The following is a 25,985-nucleotide window of genomic DNA, read 5'->3' as shown; positions in this document are numbered from 1 at the left end:
CCAGCTCTACCATCATCTCCATTGCCTCTCTGAAAGACAACATTTCCATATTCCTTGCTATAGACGCTATCTCTGTTGCTGCTACAGGTTCTTTAGCTTCATTGTTTCTTTAGTCATTGCCTTTGACTCAGAACATCATCCAAAAAAATTTCAATATTTAGGATCAAAGGATCCTAAAGCTAGAATTGGAAAGGACTTCACAATCTAGTACCTTCATTGTACTGTTTCAGAGTGGCAAGGAAGATTATATGAAGGGAGTAGCATCTGAATTGGCCTTCAAAGAAAAAAGTACAGATGGTATGGAGGAAGATCATTCTAAATGAAGTGTGTGCCAAAGACACATATAATATGTGATAACATATGATCAAAATAAGAGGTAGTGCTTTCTAGTTTAAGGTAAGGATAAACCTGATTATGGAGGGATTTATAGGGTAGTATCAGAAAACTGAGAAGAAGGAATAATATTCACTTACTTGACCCTAACCCTCAAATTCCATTTTAAAAATAAAACAAACTGGATATATAGGAACCTCCCTCTAAGGATTCATTAGCTAAAGTATCCATTCCGGTGCTGAGTCAAAACTTGAAATAACTTTCCCAATATTATCTTAATTGCTTATTAATGTGTTTTGACATTTAAGAAGCATCTCAAATATGCTTTCATTTCAGCATCAGTTAAATACTTCAGTGTTACAGTTGCAAACAACTAGCAAGGAGAGTTGTTTTCTTTAATAATATCAAGAAATACCATTATCCAGTGAACTTATTATAGAATATGACCATTATAGATCATTATATTCAAGTTGCATTTTTACAAGTGCAGGATTTTTTTATGAAGATATACCTTCTTTTTAAAATTTTGCTTTTTTTACATTTGTTTTTTGAAATACTCCTTTTCTTCTCCTATTCAACATTGCATCCTTTCTAAAAAGGTTTGTTGTTTTGTTTTGTGGTTTTTTTAAAGGGAAAAAAATAGTTCTGTCAAACTAAGAAACTCTTTGCCTGACCATGTAATTCCACACCCATAGTAATAAAAAGAAGGAGTCATATTTTCTCAGCTCATTTCCACTAATATAGTCTGAGGTTTTTAATATTTTTATTTATATTGTTTTAGTCTTTGTCAATATTATTTTCTTGGTTCTGCCTATTTTATTCAAAATCACTTCCCATAATTCTTCCTATGCTTTCCTAAATTCTTCCTAATCATTTCTTATGGTACAGTGATTTTCCATTTCATTCATGTACCATAGCTTGCTGATTCTTCCAATCAAATTCTTCCCAATCTTCCAATCAAGTTTTGTTTATAATTCTTCACTACCACAAAAAGATTCTACATATATTCTACATATATTGCAATATTTACAACCATTTCTACCTTTGACCTTCTTTGCATATATGCCTAGCACTAAGATTTCTACAGATGATCTTTTTGGTTACTTTATTTAGCATAATTCTGAATTGCTCTTCAGAGGGTTTAGACCAATTTATAGTTGTTTTTACATGTAATTGGAAAAAAACAAAATATTAAATATTAAAAAAAATTCAAGTGTTGATGATATAGTAGTGAGTATAGCTGCCTTCCAAAAAAATTTTAGTAGGACTTCTTCAATAAGATGTCAGATTAAATATTTTCTCTAATCTTTTGAACCTCTCAAACCTCTCTAATATAGAAGTTATACTGCAGTAAAGCAGTTCAGCTGTCTCCACTGTCTAAGATATAAAAACCCAAATATGATAAAAATTTTATGAACAGCAGAAAAGGCCAAAATTTCCTAAGTCCTAATGAGTTGACGTCACACAACACTCTCTCCCACATCACCCTAGATGCTCCAAGCAACAGGGTTGCACAAGTCAACCCACAATCTTAAAAAAATAATTTATCTCCACATCTTAATCTCCTTTCCCTCCTCCTAATGCAATGGTGATCCAAAATTAAAAACAGCAGAAATTTTTTCAGGTCTCAGTAGCCATGAGGCAACATCCTGTGCCATGATAGAGCTCTTTAGGGCTGTAGAGAAACAGAGGGAACAACACAGTTCATATATCTTAACTGATAGAACTCAACTCTACACTCTGAAACCCTCTCTCTTTCTTCTAATTTTATAAAGATCCAAACTCCAGAGAGCAAAAATCGGGTTTTGGTAACAACTTTGTAAGATTCTGTGCTAGTGGGTTAGAGACTTGAGGAACAGAGGAAATGGGACAGGACACTCTACTACAGGGCCCAGAGTTAAGCTGGGCCAGTTCTGTCCTCCCAGAAGTCACATGGAACAGAGACTTAAGTTAGGTTGCTGAATTATGAATTGCCTAGCATAGGGAGAGGCTGAGATGCTTTGATATCCAATCATAAGACGGGAAACTACCTTCAGAGGGGAGGGAGTCTGAAACTGAACACTGGAGGGAAATTATGAGGAGAAACTGAAGTTACCAAATATTTCAGAATGGAAAAACTGAGAAGCTTTGAGTATCATCCAGTAGGAAGGAATATTAACATCAGGGAAAATTTTGGATTCTAGATCTAGTGAGTGAGTTTAGACATTATGAGTAAATATTTTACATATAGTTATATAACAAATATACATATTTATAGATAGTTATATAACAAATTAAAATAATTCAAAATTTGATATGTTTAAGGATTCTTTGGATGTTCTGGAGATAATGGAACCACACACAATGTTCCTCAGTGGTTTAAAATATTGTGATAGTATAATTTATGGCCTTCATAGAAGTGATTATCAGAATAGAAAAATTTGAATCCACAATGGAGCCTCACAAAGAGGACTAATAAAAAGAGGATAAATGATAATAAATGTAAAGAAAAAATTAAAACATTCAAAGAAAGTATTTTCTCTGTACAAGCAAAACAGTGATTTCAAAGACAGAATACAAGAGACAAATTAAAGATTATAGATCTCCCAGAATCCAAGTTAAAAACTCTGAACACTATAATAGAAGAAATAGTACAAGAAAACTTCCCAGAAATTCTGAACACAGAAAAAGCAAATTGTCAATTGAAAAAAAACAGATTACATATGGGGAAGAAAAAACCTGGCTACAAATTCCAAGATACATAGTGTTTAAATTTAATAATTCCATTTAGAAACAACAAATTCTGTAATTGATGAGGAGAAAGACCTTGAAATATAAAAGAGAAAAAAAATCAAATCCCAAAGACTATTCTGTCCTTATTATAAAATGTAAGCAGGAATGACATAATATGTTGCTAAGAACAGTGGAGCTCAAGATGTAGTTCATATATATAGTTCACATAAATTACTAAAGGAAGGTCTTTTCTTTTTTTAAGTAACTGATGGGAACACTGGAAAACTTTTTTTTTTTAATTAAAGCTTTTTATTTTTCAAAACATATATGTAGATAATTCTTCAACATTAGTCCTTGCAAAACCTTGTTTTCCAATTTTCCCCCCTTTCCCTCCCTACGCCCTCCCCTAGATGGCAAGTAGTCCAATATATGTTAAATATGGTAGAAATATACTTTAAATCCAATATATGCATACATATTTACATATTGTGCCGCACAAGAAAAATCAAATCAAACTAGTTAAAAAAAAAAAAAAGGAGGAAGAAGCAAAATAAAATTCAAGCAAACAACAACAGAAAGAGTGAGACTGCTATGTTGTGTTCCACAATCAGTCCCCACAGTCTTCTCTCTGGGTATAGATGGCTCTCCCACTGAACAATTGCAACTGCTTTGAATCATCTCAATGTGGAGTCACATCCATCAGAAGTGATCATTGTCTAATCTTGTTGTTGTCATGTATAATGATCTCCTGGTCCTGCTCATTTTACTCAGCATCAATTCATGTAAGTCTCTCCAAGTCTCTCTGAAATCATCCTGTTGGTCATTTCTTACAGAGCAATAATATTCCATAACATTCATCTACCATAATTTATGCAGCCCTTCTCCAATTGATGGAGATCCATTCAATTTACTGGAAAATGGTTTTGCAAAAATAAGAATAAATTCGAAATGGATACACAACTGGATGTAAAAGCTTACATCTTAGAATTAGAAGAAAATAACATCAGGTACCTTTCACAGCTTTGGCTTAGGAAGGAAGATTGTCATTCTTAATTAAATAAGGGATAGGGGAGATGAAAAAAGATTAAACTGATCATTCTGATTACATAAGACTAAAAAGATTCTGTCCAAGTAAAATCATTCAAGAAAATTAATAGAGAACAAAGAGGTAGTGAGATTGAGTAGAGTACTGGCTCTAGAGCCAGAGTCTGGGCTCAGATTCTGTCTCTGATGTTTAAGTCCCTGTATGATCATGGACAAGTTGTTCAGGACATCAGCTTCCTCATTTATAAAATGAGGAGGTCGAATTAGAATGCTTCTGAGGTCCCTTCTATGAATCTCTGAATAGTAGAACTGGAAAAATATTTGCACCAAGTATCACTGATGTAAGTCTGATATCCAAAATAAGGAATTGACACAAAAATGTAAAGCTCTTAGCTTTAGATATATAGTTATATTTTAATAATAGCTTTAGAGTTATTATTAAGTAGATAAGTGGTCAGAGGGATAATTAACAAAAACTTTATAGGAAATTTGAAAACTAGAAAATATGCTCCTACTTACTGATTTTGAACTCTAATTCTGCCGTGTTGGCAGAAATGATTTTTGTGCATGTATTGTGCTACAAATCTAAGCCTAACTTTAATTAGAAATGATTGCTATTCAATCATGAAAAGACATGTGAAACATTCTTAGAAGAAAACCAGGCCTAGAGAAACTATATACTTTTCAAAACCCTTGGACAGCTGAAATACAAGAAATATAAAGAAATATAGTAACAAAGACAACAACAAAAAGCAATAAAAGGGTCCTCCCTTTCTAAATGTACTTAGGGAAACAATGGTGGAAGCAGAACTCAAATAAAAATGGTGATAGAAAAACAAGCCAGAAATGTCATGTACTAAATCTCACAACATTTCATCTAAAAGTGAATCGATGTTTATTTGTTTCTTCTTGTTTTTTGTTGAAATAAATTATAAAATGAAAGAAGAAATAAAAAGAGTAATCAGAATGTATTATGCACAACTATATGCTAACAAAACTGAGAATACACACACATACACACACACACACACACGCACACACACACACACACACACACACAAAATACCTCCAAAAATATAAAATACCTAAACTTACAGAAAACTGAATAGGGATCTTGAATTATCCAATCTCAGAAAAAGGAATAAATTTGGCTGTGAAAAAAATTATCAAAGGAAGAAAAAACAAAAGAATAGTACCAAATTTAAAAAATAAATATTCATACTATATTGTTGTGTCCTGCTTTCTAGAGACCCACAAGTTGGGATGATTAAAATATACTTTCCTAGTAGAGAAGTGATGAGGCAGGACTCCCAAGGATGGTGGAAATATGGAATCTGTTTATTTCAAGGACTTTCCCCTTTTTATAATGTAACAAAAACAACATTGTGCACGTGGGACCACATAAACAACTTGCTATTGTACGTAGTTTGCCACCTGGTATCCACTCTGCTTCAGTCACAACACAGGTTGTCACTGCCTCCTGACTTCTCAGGAAAGTCAAGAGCCCTTAGGGGAGATGGGAAGCCGAACCAGACATTGTTAGCAGGTTCCCTCTGGACCGAAGGATCTTATACCTTACCCACAGTTTCCCCACTGACTGTGACTCTCTACACTGTACAGATATTCTTTTTTCTCATTTTAAAAATATTTTCCCAGTTATATTCAAAACAAATTTTTACATTTGTTTTTAAAACTTTGAGCTCTAAATTCTCTCCCTTATTCCCATACCCAAACTCCATTAAAAAAGCACATGTGAAGTTATGCAAAACATTCCATAAATCATGTTATGAAAGAAAACATAGATCTTTCCCTTTAAAAAAAAATCCTCATGAAAAATAAAGTTAGAGAGAGAGAGAGAATGAGAGTGCTCTGATCTGTATTCAGACACAATCAGTTCTTTTTCTGGATATGGATAGGATTTTTCACCATAAGTCCTTCAGTGTAATTGTGAATCATTGTATTGCTAAGAATAGCAAAGTCATTCATAACTGATCATGCACAACATAGTTGTTTCTTTGTTCACAATACAATTCACTTTTCTTGAGTTCATGGAGGATTTTCCAGCATTTTCTGGGAGCATCCTGCTCATCATTTCTCACAGAACAATAATTCATCATAATCACATACCATAATTTATTCAGCCATTCCCCAATTAATGAATCATGTTAGGTCAAAGGATATATATGAATTTATAGTTCTTTGGGCATATTTCATATCTTTTGATCATTTATCAATTGGATCATAGCACTTATTTTTTTTTTTATAAATTTGACTCAGTTTTCTATATGTTTGAGAAATGAGGCCTTATCAGAGAAACTTGCTTCAAAATTCTTTTTACAATTACTATCGCTAACTGTTTATTCTATTCTTTTTCTCTTTTCAACCAGATCTTCCTCAAAAATGTTTTGCTACTGACTACTCTCTCCTTCAATGTGCCCTCTCTTCTATCACCCTCCCCTCTTCTCATAGCCCTTTTCCCTCATACTTTCCTACAGTGTAAGATAAATTTTTATACCCATACTGAATGTGTATGCTATTTCTTTTTTGAGCCAACTCTGATAAGAGTATGGTTCACTCTCTCACCCCTTCCTCTCTTCTGTGAAGGGTAACTTCACTGTAAAAAGCTTTTTCTTGCCTCTTTTTATGAAAGATAATTAACACCATCTTACTTCTCCATTTCCCTCTCTCTCCCATCCCTCGTTCACTTCTTAATTTTAATTTTTAAATGTTATTCCTTTATATTCAACTCACACCTATGCCCTCTGTCTATATATACTACTTCTAACTGCCATAATAATGAGAAAGTTCTAATGAGTTAAAGAATTATTCTCCCATGTAGGGATGTAAACAAATAAAGCTTATTAAGTTTTCTATGACATTACTTTCCTGATTATCCCCTTTTGCTTCTTCTGAGTTCTATATTTGAAAATCAGATTTTCTATTTAGCTCTGATCTTTTCATCATGAATAGTTGAAAACTTTCTATTTCATTGAATTTCTACCTTTTTTCCTAAAGGATTATACTCAGTTTTGCTGGATAGGTGATTCTTGGTTGTAATCCTAGTTTAACTTTAGGAATATCTTATTCCACACCCTCCAGTCTTTTTAATGTAAAAAACTGCTAAATTTTGTGTTATCCTGACCATGGCTCCACTTCACTTGAATTATTTTTTTCTGGATGTTGGTGATATTTTCTCTTTGACTTGAGAGTCCTTGAATTTGGCTGTATTCCTGGGAATTTTCATTTTGGAATCACTCTTAGAAAGTGATCAGTAAATTCTTTCAATTTTTATTTTACCCTCTGGTTCCAAAATATCAGAAGCTTTCCTTGATAATTTCTTGAAAGATTATATCCAGGTTCTTTTTTTGATCATGACTTTCAGGTAGACCAATACTTTTAAAATTATCTCTCCTGGATCTATTTTCCAGGTCAGTTGTTTTCCTAATGAGATATTTCACATTTTTCCTACTTTTTCATTCTTTTGGTTGTGCTTTCTTATATCTTGATTTCTCATACAATCTAATTTTTAAGCAATTATTTTCCTCATTGAGCTTTTGTATCTCTTTTACCTCCTTTCCTATTTGACCAGTTTTGCTTTTTAAAGCATTCTTCTTCCCATTAGCTTTTTATATTTCTTTTCTCTTCCTGGTTTTTCCTTTTATCTATTTATTTGATTTTCATAATCCCTTTTGAGCTCTTTGGTGACCTGAGGGCAATTTTAATTTTTCTTGGAGACTTTTGATGTAGGAATTTTGACTTTGTTATCTTCTTCTCAGAATGTGTTTTGCTCTTCCTTGTCACCATACTTTCTATGGTCAGGATCTTTTTCTGTTGCCTGCTCATTTTCCTAGCCTGTTATTTGACTTTTAACTTTTGTTAAAGTAAGGCTTTTTCTAGGATGGAGGGTGCATTGTCCCAGGAGTTTTGTGCAACTGTTTTCAGAGGGCCTTTTATAGACCTGACCACAAGCTCTCTTTTGTGCTCTGCAACTGTTAGGAGTGTTCCCTGCCCTCTGTGGCTGTAAGATCTAGTGTGCTAAAGCGACAGAGTCCTGCTTTGCTGACACTGGGGCAGGGGCAAGGGCTGGGGCTGTACTGGCATAGCCTGTGTTGAAATTGTGCACTGGACTCCCACCCTGTTGCCACAGAACTTTTCTGCTGACCTCCTAAGTCGTCTTTTATGTTTCTGGGCTGAGAGGTCTGGAAGCCACTAGAACTGCTGTTGATTCAGAGGTCCATAGGCCCATTCTACTTAAGTTGTCATCAGCTAGAAAATTGCTCTACTCCATCTTTTTGTGTGTTTTGACACTAAAATTTGTTTAGAGTCATTATTTAAAGGAGTTTGGAGTGATTTGGGGGAGGAGTGCAGTAAGAATATGGTGAATTCCTGCCTTTACTGCATCACCTTGACTCTACTTCCCCTAGATAATTCTTAAAAATAAGAAAGGAAGGAATCTCCTAGAATCCTTTTATTAGACAAATATAGTCTTAATACCTAAACCAAGTAAGGACAAAACACAAAAGGAAAACTATAGACTAATATCATTAATAAATATCAATTCAGAAATTTTAAATAAAATCATGTATTTTAAATAAAATCCAGTGATTTATCCAAGAAATTATTCATTATGACTAAGTTAAATTTATACCACAGATGCAAGGATGACTCAATAATAGGAAAATAATCAACATAATTAATCGTTTTAAAAACTAAAATACTCATACCCACATGGTTATCTCAATACAGAAAAAGAAACATCTTTAATGAAGTATGCTAAACATTCATTTATGCTAAAAAACAAACAAACAACCAAACTAACTAAGCCAAAAAAAGACCTCCTACAAAATATGGGCAGAGAGGAACATTTTTTTTTTTTATTTAAAACCAAAAGCAAGTATCTTATGCAATAAGAATGCACTGGAACTTGCTCTCCCCACTTTTATTCCATATAGTTATGGAACTACTAATCACAATAATAAGATAGGAGAAAAATATTAAAGGCATGATTATAGATAAAGAGGAGATAAGATTATCCTTTTTGTTGCTAATATGATGGTATATTTTGAACTAAGACAATAAATAGTTTCAGGTTTTAGGCCACAAAAGAAATCCTTAAAAAATCTACATTTCTATATAATAGGCAGTAATAAAATCTGAGAGGCAGTAATAAAAAAGCAAATCCCATTCCAAATAACTACAAAATGAATAAAGTATTTACCAAAAGATATAAGCAACTTATATAGATTCAATTACCAAAGGGCTTCTTAAATACAGAAAGAACAATTTAAATAGCTGGATAGCTGGAGCAGTATTAAGCTTTGCTGAACTATACCAGTGTAATGAAAATGACAATATTACCAAAGTGAATTTACAATTTTATACCATATCAATCAGATTATCAATATGATATATTATAGAACTTGACTAAATAATAATAAAATTCATTTCGAAAAATAAAGGATATAAACTATCAAGTACATTGGTGAAAAAAGGTAGGGATGAAGAAAAGAGCACTTCTAGTCCTCAAGCTATGTTATAAAGTAGCAATCATCAAAACTATCTGGTATTGGTTAAAAAATAGAATGGTAGCTCAGCAGAACAGAGTAGACAAGGAGGCATCAAAAACAATAGAACTAACCTTCACGAAAATATAAATTATTTAGGGAAAGAACTCTAAAGAAACCTGCTGGGAAATTGAAAATTAGTCTGGCAGAAATTAAGCTAAACCCAATATTTTATACAATCTTCCAGAATACTTTCTAAATGGACATGTTCAAGATTATATTATTAAATATTCAAGATTATATTATTAAAGATGAGAGGAGAATCAGATTTTATGCTACTCACAGATAGGAGATATATCTTAATCAAATAAGGTACAAGGGCAATTACAAAAAATAAAATAGGTAACTGAAGAGATAAAGGTAATGTTTTTAGACTATGAAGGGAAGTGATCAAATAGGAGAAAAAAACTTTTTATCAGTTTTCTCAAATAAAGCTATAGAGATATGACTAATCAAAATTCTCCCATAGATAAATGGTCAAAGGAAGAAAGCGTTTTTCTCCTAGCACGAGAATAAGTATTATAGGAGTTCTGGACTGAAGTCAGAGGTCCAGAATTCATGAAGGTTCTTTCTCTGAAGTATACCATCTGTGTGGATAAGTCATTTAAACTTCCTATGCCTTAATTGTTTATCGTTAAGATGAGGAAGTTAGACAAGATACTATGTGAGTTTTTTCTAGATCTAGATTTATAATCCTAAGAGGTACAAAGTATTTTGAGAATTTTTCCAAATGGGGAAAAACTTGGTGAATAAAGGAATATTTGAACTGGGCTTTGGGATAGGGATTAGGTATATGGAATGAGAGATTGAAGGCAGAATGCCATTGCTGGAGGAGGAGACAATCTAAATAAAGTCAGGAATGAAGGATAGTTCAAATGTTCATGTTCAAATTTAGTTGGAATATTAAAGAGAATAATAGTAGATGAGGCTGGGAATGTAAGGACCAAAGTATATGAAGCTTTGAATACTAACATAACTAATCTCAATATTGTTCTATTTTGCTCAGAGTAGGTGATATAGAAGAGTAGCTAGCACCAGACCTAGTCAGAAGGATCTGAACTCAGATATAGCCTTTGATATTTATGAGCTGCAAGGCTCTCATCCCTTAAACTCCACCTGCTTCACTTTTCTCAACTGATACTTAAATGAGTATCATGGTAACACTTATCCTTCAAGGTTGTTAGGATCAAAGGAGATAATTTTTAAAGCATTTAGCATAGAGCCTAGCACATAGTAGACACTTAATAAATTAATCTTTCCTTCTCTCCTTCTCTCCCTCCTTCCTTCCCTCCCTCTTTTTTCCTCCCTTCTTGCCTTCCTCTAACCTTCCCTCTCTTTTTCTTCCCTCCCTTCCTTCCTCCTTCCTTCCTTCCTTCACTCCTTCCTTCCTTCTTCCCTTCCTTCACTTCTTCCTTCCTCCTTTCTGTAGTGTTCTTCTCTTCTCTAGAAATATAATCATTCTCTGGGAGCAGATTTCTTGGGGTTCTGGAGGCAGCCTTCGTTTTGGTTCAGAGTAATAATCACCTCAAATGCAGCCAGCTGTTAAAAGTTCAGTCCTTTATTGTCTCTTCCAAATAGCCCGGTAAGCTTTCCTTGGTTCCGAGAGTTCTTATTGCAAGTCCTTTGCCTCTGCCAGCTTCAGCCTCCAGCTCTCTCTGAATCTCCCCAACTGACTCCTGGCTGAGGCTCTAAGAACTTCTTATATATGATCTCTTAAAGGTGTGAACTCAAAGGTTGACTCCTCCTCCAAGAGTGGATTGTGGGTTCCTGACTTGTGAATCTCCTCCACTGAACTTGTGAATCTCATACTGAATCCTGACTTGTGAATCTCAAACGCTAATGTGTGAACTAATGTGTGAACTCTTAAAGGTGTGAAAGGTGTGAACTCTGAATTAGAGAACTGCTAAGCACGATGCTAAAATTGGACAACTGACTTATCACTTTGTAAGAATTCTAACACCCTTCCTATTTCCGTCCTTTCTTCCTACTTCCTTCCTTCCTCTGTCCCTTCCTTCCTTCCTTATTTCCTTCCTTTCTTCCTTCCTTCTTTCCTTCCTTTCTTCCTTCCTCTGTCCCTCTCTCCCTCCCTCCCTCCCTCCCTTCCTTCCTTCCTTCCTTCCTTCCTTCCTTCCTTCCTTCCTTCCTTCCTCTGTCCCTCCTTCCCTCCCTTCCTTCCTTCCTCTGTCCCTTCTTTCTTCTTTCCCTCCCTCCCTTCCTCTCAAGGCTGCTTCTCTCTGTGGTTCATTTTGGCCCACAACTACTTTGTGGGCCTGCTGTGTTTGGCTCAGAATATTCTTTTTCTTAAAATTATTTATCAGCTAGTTCATTTGTTTACTTATTTATGTTTTACACTCCCAACTGGTTACAAAAGTAAATAATTTTTAATGAAAATGCTTCAGTTTTTCAAAGGATTAATTTATCTTTGTAGTTATTAAGACCATTTCTGAGTCTTATCTCTTTTATGACTGCTACTACCGCATATGTTTCCAAAAAAGCTCACTTTATTTTCTGTCTCATTTCTGTCTACTAATAGCTCTGGCCTATAAGGAAACATCATTATTTCCTGTACCTTTTTTTTTTTTTTTTTTTTTGGCCACCATTATTCTTACTTTACACATAGCTTCCATTATAGAAATTAAGTTCAAGAAAGCATAACAGAGAATATCCAGACTATAAGGAGTGTTATACTGAATTTAAGGATGTAGACAACAATTTGAAAAAAACAACAAATTCATTGGCTTTCTGCTTCTTTGAGCTGCACCACATAATTTCTTCTAGTCATTCCAAGAGTACTGATTTTTCCTTCTTGTAATTTTGATATCTCTCTGTAGGCAGTATTTTGAGGTATGTACATACATGTGGTAAAATTATGTTCTTGTCTTTTCAGGAATCCAAAACGTTCTCAGCCTCTTTTGTGCCGTACTCACAGAGAACAAGGTTCTCTTTCATTCAACCAGTTTCCAGAGACTTAGTGATGCTTGCAGAGCACTAGAGTCTTTAATGTTTCCTCTTAAATATAGGTGAGCTTTTTATTAACTGGCTTCAATATTTATTCTCAATTTATATACTTTTAATGACTATAAAGTTTATGAAGGGAATTCAGTTAAATAATATGTGTATGTTTGAGCCACTTACATATGTTTCACTGAAGATTATACAATAAACTGACTCCTAATTTTGAACAATTGCTAATAAAATTCTAAGCCATATTAAGGGAATTATAAAGAAAAATATATAGATAAAATGAAAACAAGAAAATATTTTTAATGTGATTTTTAAAAATTACTCCTAGTTATCCTTATATCCCTATTCTTCCGGCTCAATTATTGGAAGTTCTAAGTTCACCAACGCCTTTCATTATTGGAGTTCATTCTGTTTTTCGTACGGAAGTCCATGAACTTGTAAGTATTCATATTTATGATTGCTATCATTTAAAAAACATTATACCATATCTCTTTATTTCCAGTGATACCTTTAGTGTTAAAATGTGCTTGTTAGTTTAATTGTCAATTAAAAAAAAAAAAGCAATGACAAGAAAGAGTGATAGGATCCTCTTGAACTTATAAGTATCTGTTATGCTTTATACTACCTAGAATTGGTGCTCCTGGAAATGTCTATTCATTTAAATAATTTTTTCTTTCATAGAATATTAAGTTTGTATTATTCTTTAATGGTATAAAAATTGATATCTATTATCCATTTCACAGTTGAACAATAATCATATTCTCCATCAAATCGATCAAACAAAATGAATTTGAAGTTTTTTCGCTAATGTCCTAGTTATCAACACTTTGTTAACTCTGTAAGTTAGTTTTGCCAATGAACATAGAAAATACTTTTCATTCTTTTGCCTGCCCACCTGAGATGAGATGCCCACATGTGTTCATTTCAAGCCATTATTGTTAGGAAATAATTATTTGATTAAAACTTGCAAGTGATATTAACAGAGATGGTGTAACAGTAACAAGTGACACAGAAAGAGAGTAATTCAACTCGGTTTCAGCTTTGGTTCATTTTTGTTTCTTCCAGTTAGATGTCATCATTGCCGATTTGGATGGAGGCACTATTAAAATCCCTGAATGTATTCACCTCTCCCCACTCCCAGAACCACTGTTACATCAGACACAAATGGCCCTTTCTTTGGTATGTCATATTTGTAATGGTGATTTTATTTACAAAATTGGTGTAGAAATGAAATGGTTGAAAATGTAAGGGTATTAAACACCTATTTAGTTGAACACTTTGGTTTCTAGGTTCTGAATCACTGTGTAACATGACATGTCACTGCAGATGGAGCTAGAATTGCTGTCTAGGAGACCTGGGCACAAATTTGGCCTCAGACCCTTACTGTCATCCCAGGCCAGCCTCGTCATCTTCCCCTAGTCACATTATCACTGTGAGGATCAAGTCAGATGAGGTCCTGTGTAAACATTCCTCACTCTTCCCTGGACACATCCAGTCAGCTACCAAATCTTGTCATTTCAAGTGCCACAACTTTTTCTGTGCCTGGAAGTTTCCTCTCTTCACACAGCCAACCCTTTTGTTCCAGGCCCCTCTCCCCGGATTCGTGTAGGGGCTGTCTACTTTGACCTTCCTCAGGTCTCTCATCTCCAGCTAACTTTCTGCACAGCTGCCTAAAACACAAGGCCTACCAGGATCCAGTGAAGACTTCTCTCTTCAGTCTTGAAGGCTCTTTACCACCTGGATCCCATGAGGCTCCTAGCCTGATTCCACATACTACCACATACTACACTCCACTGTAGTGAAGTCACACTTTATTCGCTCAGTCATTCTTAAAATAATATTGCTGTTACTATATATAAAGTTTTCTTGGCCTAAACTAATCTATTTATTTATTTAGTGCTATACCAATCAGACTTCCAAGAAAATATTTTAATGATCTAGAAAAAATAATAACAAAATTCATATGGAATAATAAAAGGTCAAGAATCTCAAAAGAATTAATGAAAAAAAAAATCAAATGAAGGTGGCCTAGCTGTACCTGATCTAAAACTATATTATAAAGCAGCAGTCACCAAAACCATTTGGAATTGGCTAAGAAATAAATTAGTTGATCAGTGGAACAGGTTAGGTTCACAAGACAGAATAGTCAACTATAGCAATTTAGTGTTTGACAAACCCAAAGATCCTCACTTTTGGGATAAGAATTCATTATTTGACAAAAACTGCTGGGATAACTGGAAATTAGTATGGCAGAAATTAGGCATGGACCCACACTTAACACGTATACCAAGATAAGATCAAAATGGGTCCATGATTTAGACATAAAGAACGAGATTATTAAACAAATTGGAGGAACATAGAATAGTTTATCTCTCAGACTTGTGAAGGAGGAAGAAATTTGTGACTAAAGACAAACTAGAGACCATTATTGATCACAAAATAGAAAATTTTGATTACATCAAATTAAAAAGCTTCTGTACAAACAAAACTAATGTAAACAAGATTAGAAGGGAAGCAACAAACTGGGAAACCATCTTCACAGTTAAAAGTTCTGATAAAGGCCTCATTTCCAAAATATATAGAGAACTGACTCTAATTTATAAGAAACCAAGCCATTCTCCAATTGATAAATGGTCAAAGGATATGAACAGACAATTTTCAGATGATGAAATTGAAATCATTACCACTCATATGAAAGAGTGTTTCAAATCATTATTAATCAGAGAAATGCAAATTAAGACAATTCTGAGATACCACTACACACCTGTCAGATTGGCTAAGATGACAGGAAAAAATAACGATGATTGTTGGAGGGGATGCGGGAAAACTGGGACACTGATGCATTGTTGGTGGAGTTGTGAACGAATCCAACCATTCTGAAGAGCAATCTGGAATTATGCCCAAAAAGTTATCAAACTGTGCATACCCTTTGATCCAGCAGTATTTCTACTGGGCTTATACCCCAAGGAGATACTAAAGAAAGGAAAGGGACCAGTATGTGCCAAAATGTTTCTGGCAGCCCTGTTTGTAGTGGCTAGAAGCTGGAAACTGAGTGGATGCCCATCAATTGGAGAATGGTTGGGTAAATTGTGGTATATGAATGTTATGGAATATTATTGTTCTGTAAGAAACGACCAGCAAGATGAATACAGAAAGGCTTGGAGAGAATTACATGAACTGATGCTAAGTGAAATGAGCAGAACCAAGAGATCATTATATACGTCAACAACGATACTGTATGAAGATGTACTCTGATGGAAGTGGATTTCTTTGACAAAGAGACCTAATTCAGTTTCAATTGATCAATGATGGACAGAAGCAGCTACACCCAAAGAAAAAACACTGGGAAATGAATGTAAATTGTTTGCATTTTTGTTTTTCTTCCTGGGTTATTTTTACCTTCTGAATCCAATTCTCCCTGTGCAACAAGAAAACTGTTTGGATCTGCACACATACATTGTATCTAGGATATACTAGGACATATTCAACATATAGGACTGCTTGCCATCTAGGGGAGGGGGTGGAGGGTGGGAGGGAAAAATCGGAACAGAAGTGAGTGCAAGGGATAATGTTGTAAAAAAAATTACCCTGTCATGGATTCTGTCAATAAAAAGTTACTATAATAATAACAAAAATAACAAAAAATAACTTTTTTTTCTCTTGGTTCTGCTCATTTTGCTCCTCATTATGTCATGCAGCTGCTCTTTCCAAAATCACTGAGTTCATCATTTCTTATAGCACAATAGTACTCCATCACAATGCTGCACCCCAACTTATTCAGCCATTCCCCAGTTGAAGGGCATCCCCACAAATCCAGGTCTTTGCCACCACAAAGAGAGCTGCTATAAACATTGAAAAATCTACAGGTTCTTTTCCATTTTTCGTAGTCATCTTTGGAAAAACCAGGTGCTGGAATTTCTGGGTCTAATGATATGGGTTGTTTAATAACTCTTTGAGAATAATTCTAGATTGTTCTCCAAAACATTTGGGGACACCCTAGCTTGAGTGTGCAATTACCCCATCTGGCAAATTGGTTTCCTCCATTGTCATCTTTGCTGACTGGTTGAGTTTCTGAGACAGGGGATTATTGTGCCCAAAAGGGCAAAGATTTTTTGTGTGTATCAGAGTGGCTCAACTCAGCTAGCAAAACGGGGCCTTTTGGGGAATTTTATCATTTTTTCTGTGCATAGAAAAAATATTTCCAGAGTATTAGGAAAATTTGTTTATTAAAAATATTTATTTTAGATTTTGCACCCAGATTTGGAAGTAGCAGATTATGCATTTCCTCCGCCACGGACAGCCTTGTCACACTCCAAAATGCTAGTAAGTTTATAATGAATTATTTTTAATTTTCTTTATAATAAGTTTTTAAAAGGCATACTGGGGTTGGGGGGAAAATATTTAAGGAATTGGTATCTCAGCTTCCTTAATTTCAACCAGATGAGCATCTGAGTCTTCTTTCAGCAGTCAGCTAGAAGAGAAAGCACTAGCCTGGAAATCAAAAGCCCGACCCTGGCTATAATAGGAACAAGGAGAGGGCTGTGTTTGGGGGCATGCTGTTTTTAAGTTTAATTGTTTTATCTAGACAAATATCTAAGATCACTGTAGCTTTAACATTTCCATGGTTATTGCACATGTATAATTCTATCAGATTGCTTACTGCCTCAGGAAGAGGGGAGGTTAGGGAGAGAAGGATAGAATTTGAACCTTAAAATTTTAAGAACAATTGTTAAGGTTGTTTTTATATACAATTAGGGGAAAATAACATTGTTTTTAAAAATCCCATGATCATGAAGATTTGATTTACCAAAAAAAAAAAAAATCACTTTATCAATATAGGAAAAGTTAGTCTTTTCACAGAGGAACTCTGATAGAATCTCTTAATTTTTTTGGATCTTTATATTTAATTTAGGAATGATAATTTTTAGTGTGGTTGTTGAATACTAGTTGGAAGGAAGAGAGGGTTTTCCTTTAGCCCACAGACAAAGGAAAGAATTCTGGAGCATTTATTTAATGGAAAGGGAAGAAAAAATCACTGGGGTGTAAGGTACAAAGAACCAGAACAGAAGGAGAGCCCAGCTCTCTGGACAGAAAGTTGCCATCTTAGAAGTATTGAGCAAAGATGAAACAGCTTCTCAGACTGCTACATGGGGTTCCTTACATGGGTAACAGGGAAGAAAAAATGATTCCCAGGTCTCTTCCCACTCACTGATTCTTTGGCTCTTGTTGTTGTTCTTGTTTCAGAAAAGCTTAATATTTTTCCCATCTTGTTTTCAGGATAAAGAAGTGCGGGCAGTTTTCCTTAGATTATTTGCACAGCTTTTCCAAGGTTATAGATCTTGCCTACAACTTATCAGAATCCATGCAGAGCCAGTCATACACTTCCATAAGGTAACCAACATTAATAAAACTTTCAGCCTATGTAAGGAAAGGAATGTGCTCCCCCTTTTAGAAGTAACACCAGGGGACAAGTAAAATGTGAGGTCACAGAAGAAACAGGCAGTACAATGTAGTGAGAAGGATATCTGACCACAAATTAGTGGACTTTAGATCTCCTAGTTCTGCCCTTGGCTGACCTCTCTCTCTGAACCTCAGTTTCCTCTTCTATAGAACAAGAGAGTTGGACAGTGGCATGTGGAAAATGATTTCATTTGACCCTTACTCCATTCCAATCAGTATTAATCAGTTCAGTGCAGTTTTATAATAAATAATGATTTTTAGTGATATACTTGTCTAGAAACATACACTGTTAGTCATTTAACAATCAGCATAAGAATAAACATGTACTAATACATATTTTATATATATCATATAAGGATAATTAGATAAGGTAGGTTCTTACAGCAGCCAATTACATTAGACCTCAAACTTTTATCCAATGTTCACCATTTATTTACCCACTTCATAAAGCATTTTTGAGCAACCACAAGAAAACTGAGAAAGATATCTCTTCCCTATTTTGCTCAAATTCCATGGCCAGGCCTAGCATGAGTGGTATAATGTGGAAAGCCCCTAACTTGTACCTTTTATGACCACTTAATTACTGAGATGACTCTTGCCTGGCCTGTCTTGTGACCATCCAGATGCTGATGCGTCATTTCTGGTCCTCCTGAAGGATCAAAATCAAGGTCTGTCAACCAGGGAGAGTCTATATTTTGCCACATATATTGCATGTTTGAGTATCAAGCTCTTTAAAATAAGGCCCTCAGAGCATGAGGAAGATCTGAGATCCACTTAATTAGAGGGAACCTTGAACCCTTTAATCAAATGCTAATGGTGCGGAGCTCTACCTCAGTGGTCTTTCTTGCAAATTGGACAATTTTGAATCCCATAAATGTTAATAAGAAAAATGTTCATTGACATTTGTCATTTATAAAGCATTTATTTACTTTATCCATTTTAAAGTCCCTTGTGCCCCATGGAATATCACAAGTATCCTCATCTCCACTTTAGTGGTTATCTCTGCAGCCCCAGTGAGCTCTGATATTTTGTCATTCTCAGCCTTAGAGTTCTCAAAAGTTAGATCATCTCCAAAATGGACACTTACTTCCTTTTCATGGATATTATCAGATCTGCTTTTTTAATAAGTATATTTCTATTTTTAACCACATCATGCACTTTTTTCATTTGTCATTTTTTTTCAAATAGTCATAGCTCACATTTCTGTAGCATTTTAGTGTCTCTAAGGTGTTTTCCTCTTAAGAACCCTGTGACCTTGAGCAATGCTACAAAATCTGTCACACTTTTTTTCTTGTTGGATCTTACAACAAACCTGCTAGATAATGACTCAGATGACTAAATTCATTAAATATTTGCCATGTGGGAATTACTGTGCTAAGTGCTGGGGATACAAATAGAAAATCAAGACAATCCCTTCTTTCAAGGAACTTACATTCTACTGAAAGAGACATTTATGAAGGTTGCAGGGGCAGGTCAGATGGAAAGGTCTCAACAGAGCTTTTGTTCAAGTGGCAAAACAGATAATAAAGCTTCTTTCATGTCATTTCCACTGATAAAATCATATCTTTTTCTGATGATGAACAGTTGACAGTGCCAAAGATTTTGGTGCAAGAACTTTCTTTTCAGGGTCTTCAGTAACTAACGCTGCAGTCCCTTCAGGAGCAGTGGCCGTGCTGCATCTCTCAGGGGCTCCCACTCAGGATGATGATTGAGGACACCAGGTTAAAACCTTCTGTTCTCCAGGCTTTGGGGTGAATCCCGTGCTGTGTCCATCATGGAATGAAGGGACATGGTGGTCAGGATGGTGATGGTTATTTGATTCAAGTGATACCTGCTTCCTGCCTCCTGTCTCTCCCTCATGGCTACTCTAGCTAGTTTGGGTGTTCTGCCCTGAGGGTGACTGTCTTAGAAAAGAACTTGCCTATAATCACTAGGTAGTATATATAATAATTATTATATATGCTATAATCATTAGCTAATAAATGACCATGTCAGATTCTTCTGAGTCCAGTGTTATACCACAATACCATGCTGCCTCTTTTTGGGATCAAAACATAACATGTAGCACCTTATCAAATATTCTTTAAAATAGTGGTGCTTCCTCATGAATTGGAGAAATCTGGCAGGTTTGTTCTTTTATATTTACATTTTCTCCATGTGTACCTCAAGAAATTATTAATTTTCTATTTTCTATTCTACAGACAGCTTTCTTGGGACAGCGTGGTTTGGTTGAAAATGATTTCCTCATTAAGGTGCTTAATGGAATGGCATTTGCAGGCTTTGTATCAGACAGAGGGCCTCCATACAGATCCTGTGATCTCTTTGATGAGGTATGAATTATCTAGAGAAGAGCATCTTACTTAACCTGAGATCCATTGACTTTCAGAGGGGTCTATGAATAAATTTTAGGGAGTAAATAAACTTAGATGGAAAAGAAACATATTATTTTCACTAACCTTTAAAAAAACAAAACACTATTCTAATAATTACTTCACAGGCTTCGTCAGACTTCCAAAGGCGTCTGTGATATAAAAAGGTCAAGTGCTGTTTGGTCTAATACATCATATTTTATACAGAATGAGTATAACAAGTGAAAGTGAAGGGAATTTTTTCCTAAAATCTTGAATGTAATTAAAAAAAAAACTGCTATAAGTACATTTTTAAAAAACTATTAGGTATATTGAGAAGGAAGTGTATGTATGACAAAGTGAATATAAAGCCATTTCAGTCAGGAAACCCTGGGTTAAAACTCCAACTTGACATCTACTGCTAGTTGTATGACTGTCACCTAATGTCTCTTCTGACATTAAGTTGCAAAGTGGCTGCCAATATGCATTGATAGAGGTAGTTTTCTACTCCAATGTAATCACGGGTGTAGACAGGATAAAAGTGTAGATCCTAAATAGTTTTTACTATACATCTTGAACATAATTTAATTTAAATTATTTTCCATTTTACTTATCTGGAGAAATTACATGAATATTTAGTAGTGAAGTATGTATTAGAAGCAATAAACATATCATTGAAACTAATGTTTTTTATTAAAATAAATTAATTTTAAAATGTATTTGATGTAACTTTGCTTTAAATATTAGAGCAATTTCAAGACAGTCATAGTAAAATTATAACCATACCAGCCTTTATAGAGTGAAATTATATGTTGGTATATAACCAACAAACTTCAAGGTAGAGTCTCCTAAGTAGTCAGTGATGGAAGAGCTCAGGCTCTTCTAGATACCCTTGTTTGTTTTTCAACAATAACCACAATATATTGAGCTCTTTCTTATCAAGCTCAGCCCTCTGAGAGCTATAGGGGTACCCTAAATGAAGGGACAGATCCTCTCTCAGGCTCCAAATTTACCTCTTTAAAGATAATGTGTGACATATCCAGTATATCATCATAACACTGTTTGACATCAGGATCCCCAGTATATTAGGAAATCTAGAGAGAAGCCTCTAAGATGTTTTTTGGAAAAATATATGGATGACAATCACAACTTCAGGGTTGAAAGAAAGCTCAGAAGCCTCTCCATCCTTGAAAGAATCTCAGCTACCAGGCACATGACAAGCAGCCATCCCATATACCCTTGGAGAGCCAAGAAGAAAAGTCCCCCGCCTTGTGAGGCAGCTCCCTCGTTTGTGTGGGAGTTCTTGGGGTTCACTAGCGATTCTTATTTGTCTCCCCATGACTTTCACTCATCGTATTCCATTTCCCCTGACCCTTGCTGCCAGTGTCTGTGGGCACTGGTTTCCTCCCTGATAAAACAACAGGGTCAGACAAGGACCTTGTGAGAAATTTGGTGTAATCCTAACTCTAACCTCACTGCCACAGTTGCTGTAGCTCTCCCCAAGGCTTCTCTACCCTAAACAGCTCCAGTTTCTTAATCTCTCATATGATGTAGACTCCAGACCCATGACTGTCCTGCTTTCCTTGTGCAGGAAATTCTCTAGTTTATCAATGGATTCATACCAGATGAGAAAACATGGAGGGTTTTGGTCAGCTCCATCTAATGACTTTTATTTGAGATGGGCAGAAGCTCCAAGGCAGACACTGTACTAATGATTTCTCTTATATATTCCTACAGTGTCTAGTTCATTGCCTTTTATCCCAGAATGGTGTGTTTATTGTGCTGACTGAAAACCAGTCTTCCCAATTGACATGTGTTCACCAGGCCCAAATCAAAATGATGGAGTGCTTTGCTCTTCTGTTCCCTTTTGAGATGATTGCTGCCTAGGCTGCTGGCAAGACCACCACAGTAGGGACTGGCAGCTCACAATATGTATGCCTTAGGTAGCATATGAGACAGACTGAAATCTTTGCACACCTCTGTTTGTGTGCTTCTGACTGCAGTGTGGGGGCAGGGAGGAATGGGGAGGGACCTGCCCAGTCTCCTCAGCAAGATGATCAGCTACTTAGGGGGAGACCTATAGTTTCAGAGGGGTGTGTGTGTGTGTGTCCAGTCCATATCTGTTGCATAACTCTTCTCACTTTAAAGAGCTTACATCTGGTAGAAAGGAAATGAGACATGTATGCAAATAAATATGATATTTTAATATAAAGTAGATGGCAAAATTACACAAGTGCTAAAGTTACATGAAGGTTCCTAGGAGGGAGGAATTGTTTCTTGCTGAGGAGATCGAAAGCATGCCTCTTAACAGTTTCTAAAGTAAGTACACATTTAATTATGAATTGAATGGCTATAGTTCAGAAGAGAAGAGGCCAGAATTATAAGATGATGTACTTTTTTCTGGAATGAAAGTTCATGTATTGGTGAAATGTTTAGACCTCCTCAATTCTAAATTTTATCAGTTTGAGGATCATCAGGGCTCCTGTGGGCCCCAGAAATATCTTTAACAGGAAGTTTTATCCTACATCATTAGAGAATGGTCGTGGCACTCCTATGCCATGAAACCTAAAGCCTGAACATAGCCAATATCCTAAGAGGGGTCGATTCTTAGCATGATGGTTTTATGCTTATATTTAAATTTGTAAATAATATGAGATTCTTATACGTTTTAATAATGTAGCAGGTAATTGATGTGGTTTGAAATTCACCGACGGGCTTTTGTTTCCTCAGTTGGTAGCCTTTGAAGTGGAGCGAATTAAAGTTGAAGAAAGTAACCCTTTGAAAATGATAAAGCACATCAGAGAACTTGCAGAGCAGCTCTTCAAAAATGTAAGTCACATTTGTGTCGATTTAGTCAAGTCAGGAATGTTAACGGTACCAAATGAGGTGATTTATTGTCTACAAAATTGAAAAGCAGCCTCCTTCTGGTGATAATCTTTTTGCTCTGGTTTAAAGCTGTGGGACTATAAATTGCATGGTTTTACAGATGGTACTCTACAACCTACGTTGAAATAGCTCACATTTTTTAGACTCATTTTCCTGTCAATCACAGCATTATGAAAACCTCTAGTTAAAACCTTTAGTTTGGCCTTTGTCTTTTTGGAACTAAAGTGAATTTGATCTGTGTTTTCAGTTTTCCTAAGAGAGTATTGAATATATACATCACATATATATCAAACTCATTTTGGAGCCAGAACCACATTGCTGTAGAGTTTTTTTTTTTCTTTTGTTGCTATTTTGGGTACTTCTTCCAATCAGTCTGTCTACTAAAAAATGCCTTCTGCCATGCCTTTTCTCTAACATACATTTATTTAGCTCCTTTGTATGGGTAGTCATATGTTTACTTCTGGAATTCCTTGGTGGGTTAAAACTGCTATACAGGTAGTGGTTTTTTAATGATCACCATTTTGTGAATAAATATTTGTTCATTTCATACACTACTATAGTCTTGAATTTAGATCTTATAGTCTTTTGGATGCGAGTTTTAGTGTAGTTCCTTGATTAGGGGGAATCCTATGTAAAATATAGGGTTTTCAGTGTAACAGATTTAGTGAAATAGCTTGATCTAAAGTGTCTGAATTTCAAAAATACTTATGACATAAAAAAATATATAACATGATGGGAATTACATTCTCAGAAATTTAGCATCAACATGGTGAAAATCAGTGAATTGATTGCTGTTTAAGGTTCTATATAAGTTTGTCCTTAGGTTTCTATAAAGATATAGGAGAAAATATGAATAAGAGAAAAGAGAGTAGGAAAGTTTCTTGATCTGTCTTAGTCTGACATCCAGGCAGGGTTGGTCATAGGCCAAACTTATGACAAAAGGAATGATGACTACCAGCAGGACTCAACTTATAGATAATTAATGCAGGTGTAGAAGAGCCTATTTACTTTTTTAAAATCTTTTAAAAAAATACGTGTAAAATGTTTGTTGATATCTTATTTTTATTTCACCTACAATTCCCAATGTATGTATCTCTAAATTCTCTCTTTCTCCCCCTGAGATATAAGCAGGGGAAAAAAGTTGAAACTAAACAGATGGGTAGAGCTCAGATTGTATATTAGGTACAACCAATTAGGTGAACTCTTCCAAGATAATCCTCCAACTAACTTTAAAATAGCACCTCAAATCAAATTTTGCAATGGCAGAGCCAACAAAGGTTAGGGTGAAACACTTATTTCTAGCCCAAGGAAACAAGGTTGGCAGGAGCAGGGCAGAGCCAAGAGGGCATTGTAACGACAAGGGCTTCCCTAAGTCTTCTCAAATTCCCTTCTAAACAACATTAAAATAATACCTCAAAATAAATTCTGGAGTGAGAAAACCAACAAAACGACAAGGTGAAATAATTTTCCAGCCCAAAATAACCTAGAAGATTGTCAAGAAAGGACAATGTCATTGGGGTGAGAGTACTATACAATCCAATGTAGGTAGTACTCTGATAAGCCTGCAGCAGGCCTTAGGAGTGACAGAATAAGCTGTGATAGCTTCCAGAGCTCTCAGATGGTAATAGGATCAGAAAACTAATCCGAAGGAGATTATAGGAGACTCTAGGGTGCTAGGCTCTGTTGCATTACCTATATGTGGTTCTGGATCACAGTCCCAAGGTAAGGTGGAGGACCAGAAAGAGCAGAGACCACAGCCACATTTCCTGGGTAGAAAAGAATGCTTGTGGTTCCTCACAGATCACAGTATAGGTCAGAGTAATATTGTCCACACCTCTCCTTAGAACATACCACTTTGAAAGAACTGAAATTTATAGGACTAATGCTGAATACAGCAGCATGAAAACCTATTGCCTGAGACAGTGTCCCTTCCACCCTGGGAACACAGCCCAACTTTAACATAAAGTTAAAATTCAAGATAAAGGCAGGAAAAATGAGCAAACATTACAAAAGAACCTGACCTTAAAAAGATACCATAGAGACTGATAAGATCAAATCACAAACTTAGAAAAAGATAATGAGACCAAAGCAGCTATATACAGAGCTTCAAAGAAAAGTTGTGAATTGATCTTAGGCCCTGGAAGAGGCCCTGGAAAAAGTATCTTTAAAATCAAATAAGGGAAGAGAAGGAAAAACGGAGACAAATTTAAGAGATAAAAGAAAAAGTATTTAGAGGAAATTTTATATCTCTAAGTACTTAGATTAATAAAATAAAGATCAGGTCACTGAATTAGGCACGCAACCCAAAAAAAACTAGAAAAAGAACAAATTAAGAATTCCCAGTTAAATCCCAAATTGGAAATCATGAAAATCAAAGGAAAGATTGATAAAATTGAAAGTAAGAAAGTCATTGAACTAATAAACAAAATTAGGAGTTAATTTTATGGAGGGAAAAAACAATAGAATAGACAAACCATTGGTTAATTTGATTAAAAAGAGAAAAGAAAACTAAGAAGGTTTGACAAGGATGAACTCATGACCAATGAAAAGGAAATTAAAACAGTTTTAGGTACTATTTGCCCAATTATATGTCAAATTGATGAAAAACTTACAATGAACCAAGGTACTTCTAAAGAACTAGTGATGAAGAATATAAAAAAAAAAAAATGCTATT

The 25,985-nt window shown here is 35.2% G+C and overlaps 1 protein-coding gene across 4 annotated transcripts in view; it reads left to right on the top strand.

The window, feature by feature from the left end:
- Window positions 1-25,985, top strand: part of SBF2 (SET binding factor 2) — a 430,203-nt gene that overhangs the window by 202,520 nt on the left and 201,698 nt on the right. For all 4 annotated transcript variants that reach the window (XM_031941976.1, XM_031941975.1, XM_031941974.1 and 1 more), the window contains exons 7-13: window positions 12,541-12,673; window positions 12,946-13,054; window positions 13,683-13,796; window positions 16,863-16,940; window positions 17,895-18,008; window positions 20,279-20,407; window positions 23,156-23,254. In XM_031941976.1, coding sequence (XP_031797836.1) covers window positions 12,541-12,673; window positions 12,946-13,054; window positions 13,683-13,796; window positions 16,863-16,940; window positions 17,895-18,008; window positions 20,279-20,407; window positions 23,156-23,254 — 776 coding nt within the window. The remainder of the gene's footprint in view (window positions 1-12,540; window positions 12,674-12,945; window positions 13,055-13,682; window positions 13,797-16,862; window positions 16,941-17,894; window positions 18,009-20,278; window positions 20,408-23,155; window positions 23,255-25,985) is intronic.

The sequence above is a fragment of the Sarcophilus harrisii genome, chromosome 6 (assembly GCF_902635505.1).
Source record: "Sarcophilus harrisii chromosome 6, mSarHar1.11, whole genome shotgun sequence".
NCBI lineage: Eukaryota > Metazoa > Chordata > Mammalia > Dasyuromorphia > Dasyuridae > Sarcophilus > Sarcophilus harrisii.
Note: the sequence above shows the minus strand (reverse complement) of the source record. Positions and strands in the feature narration are given on the sequence as shown.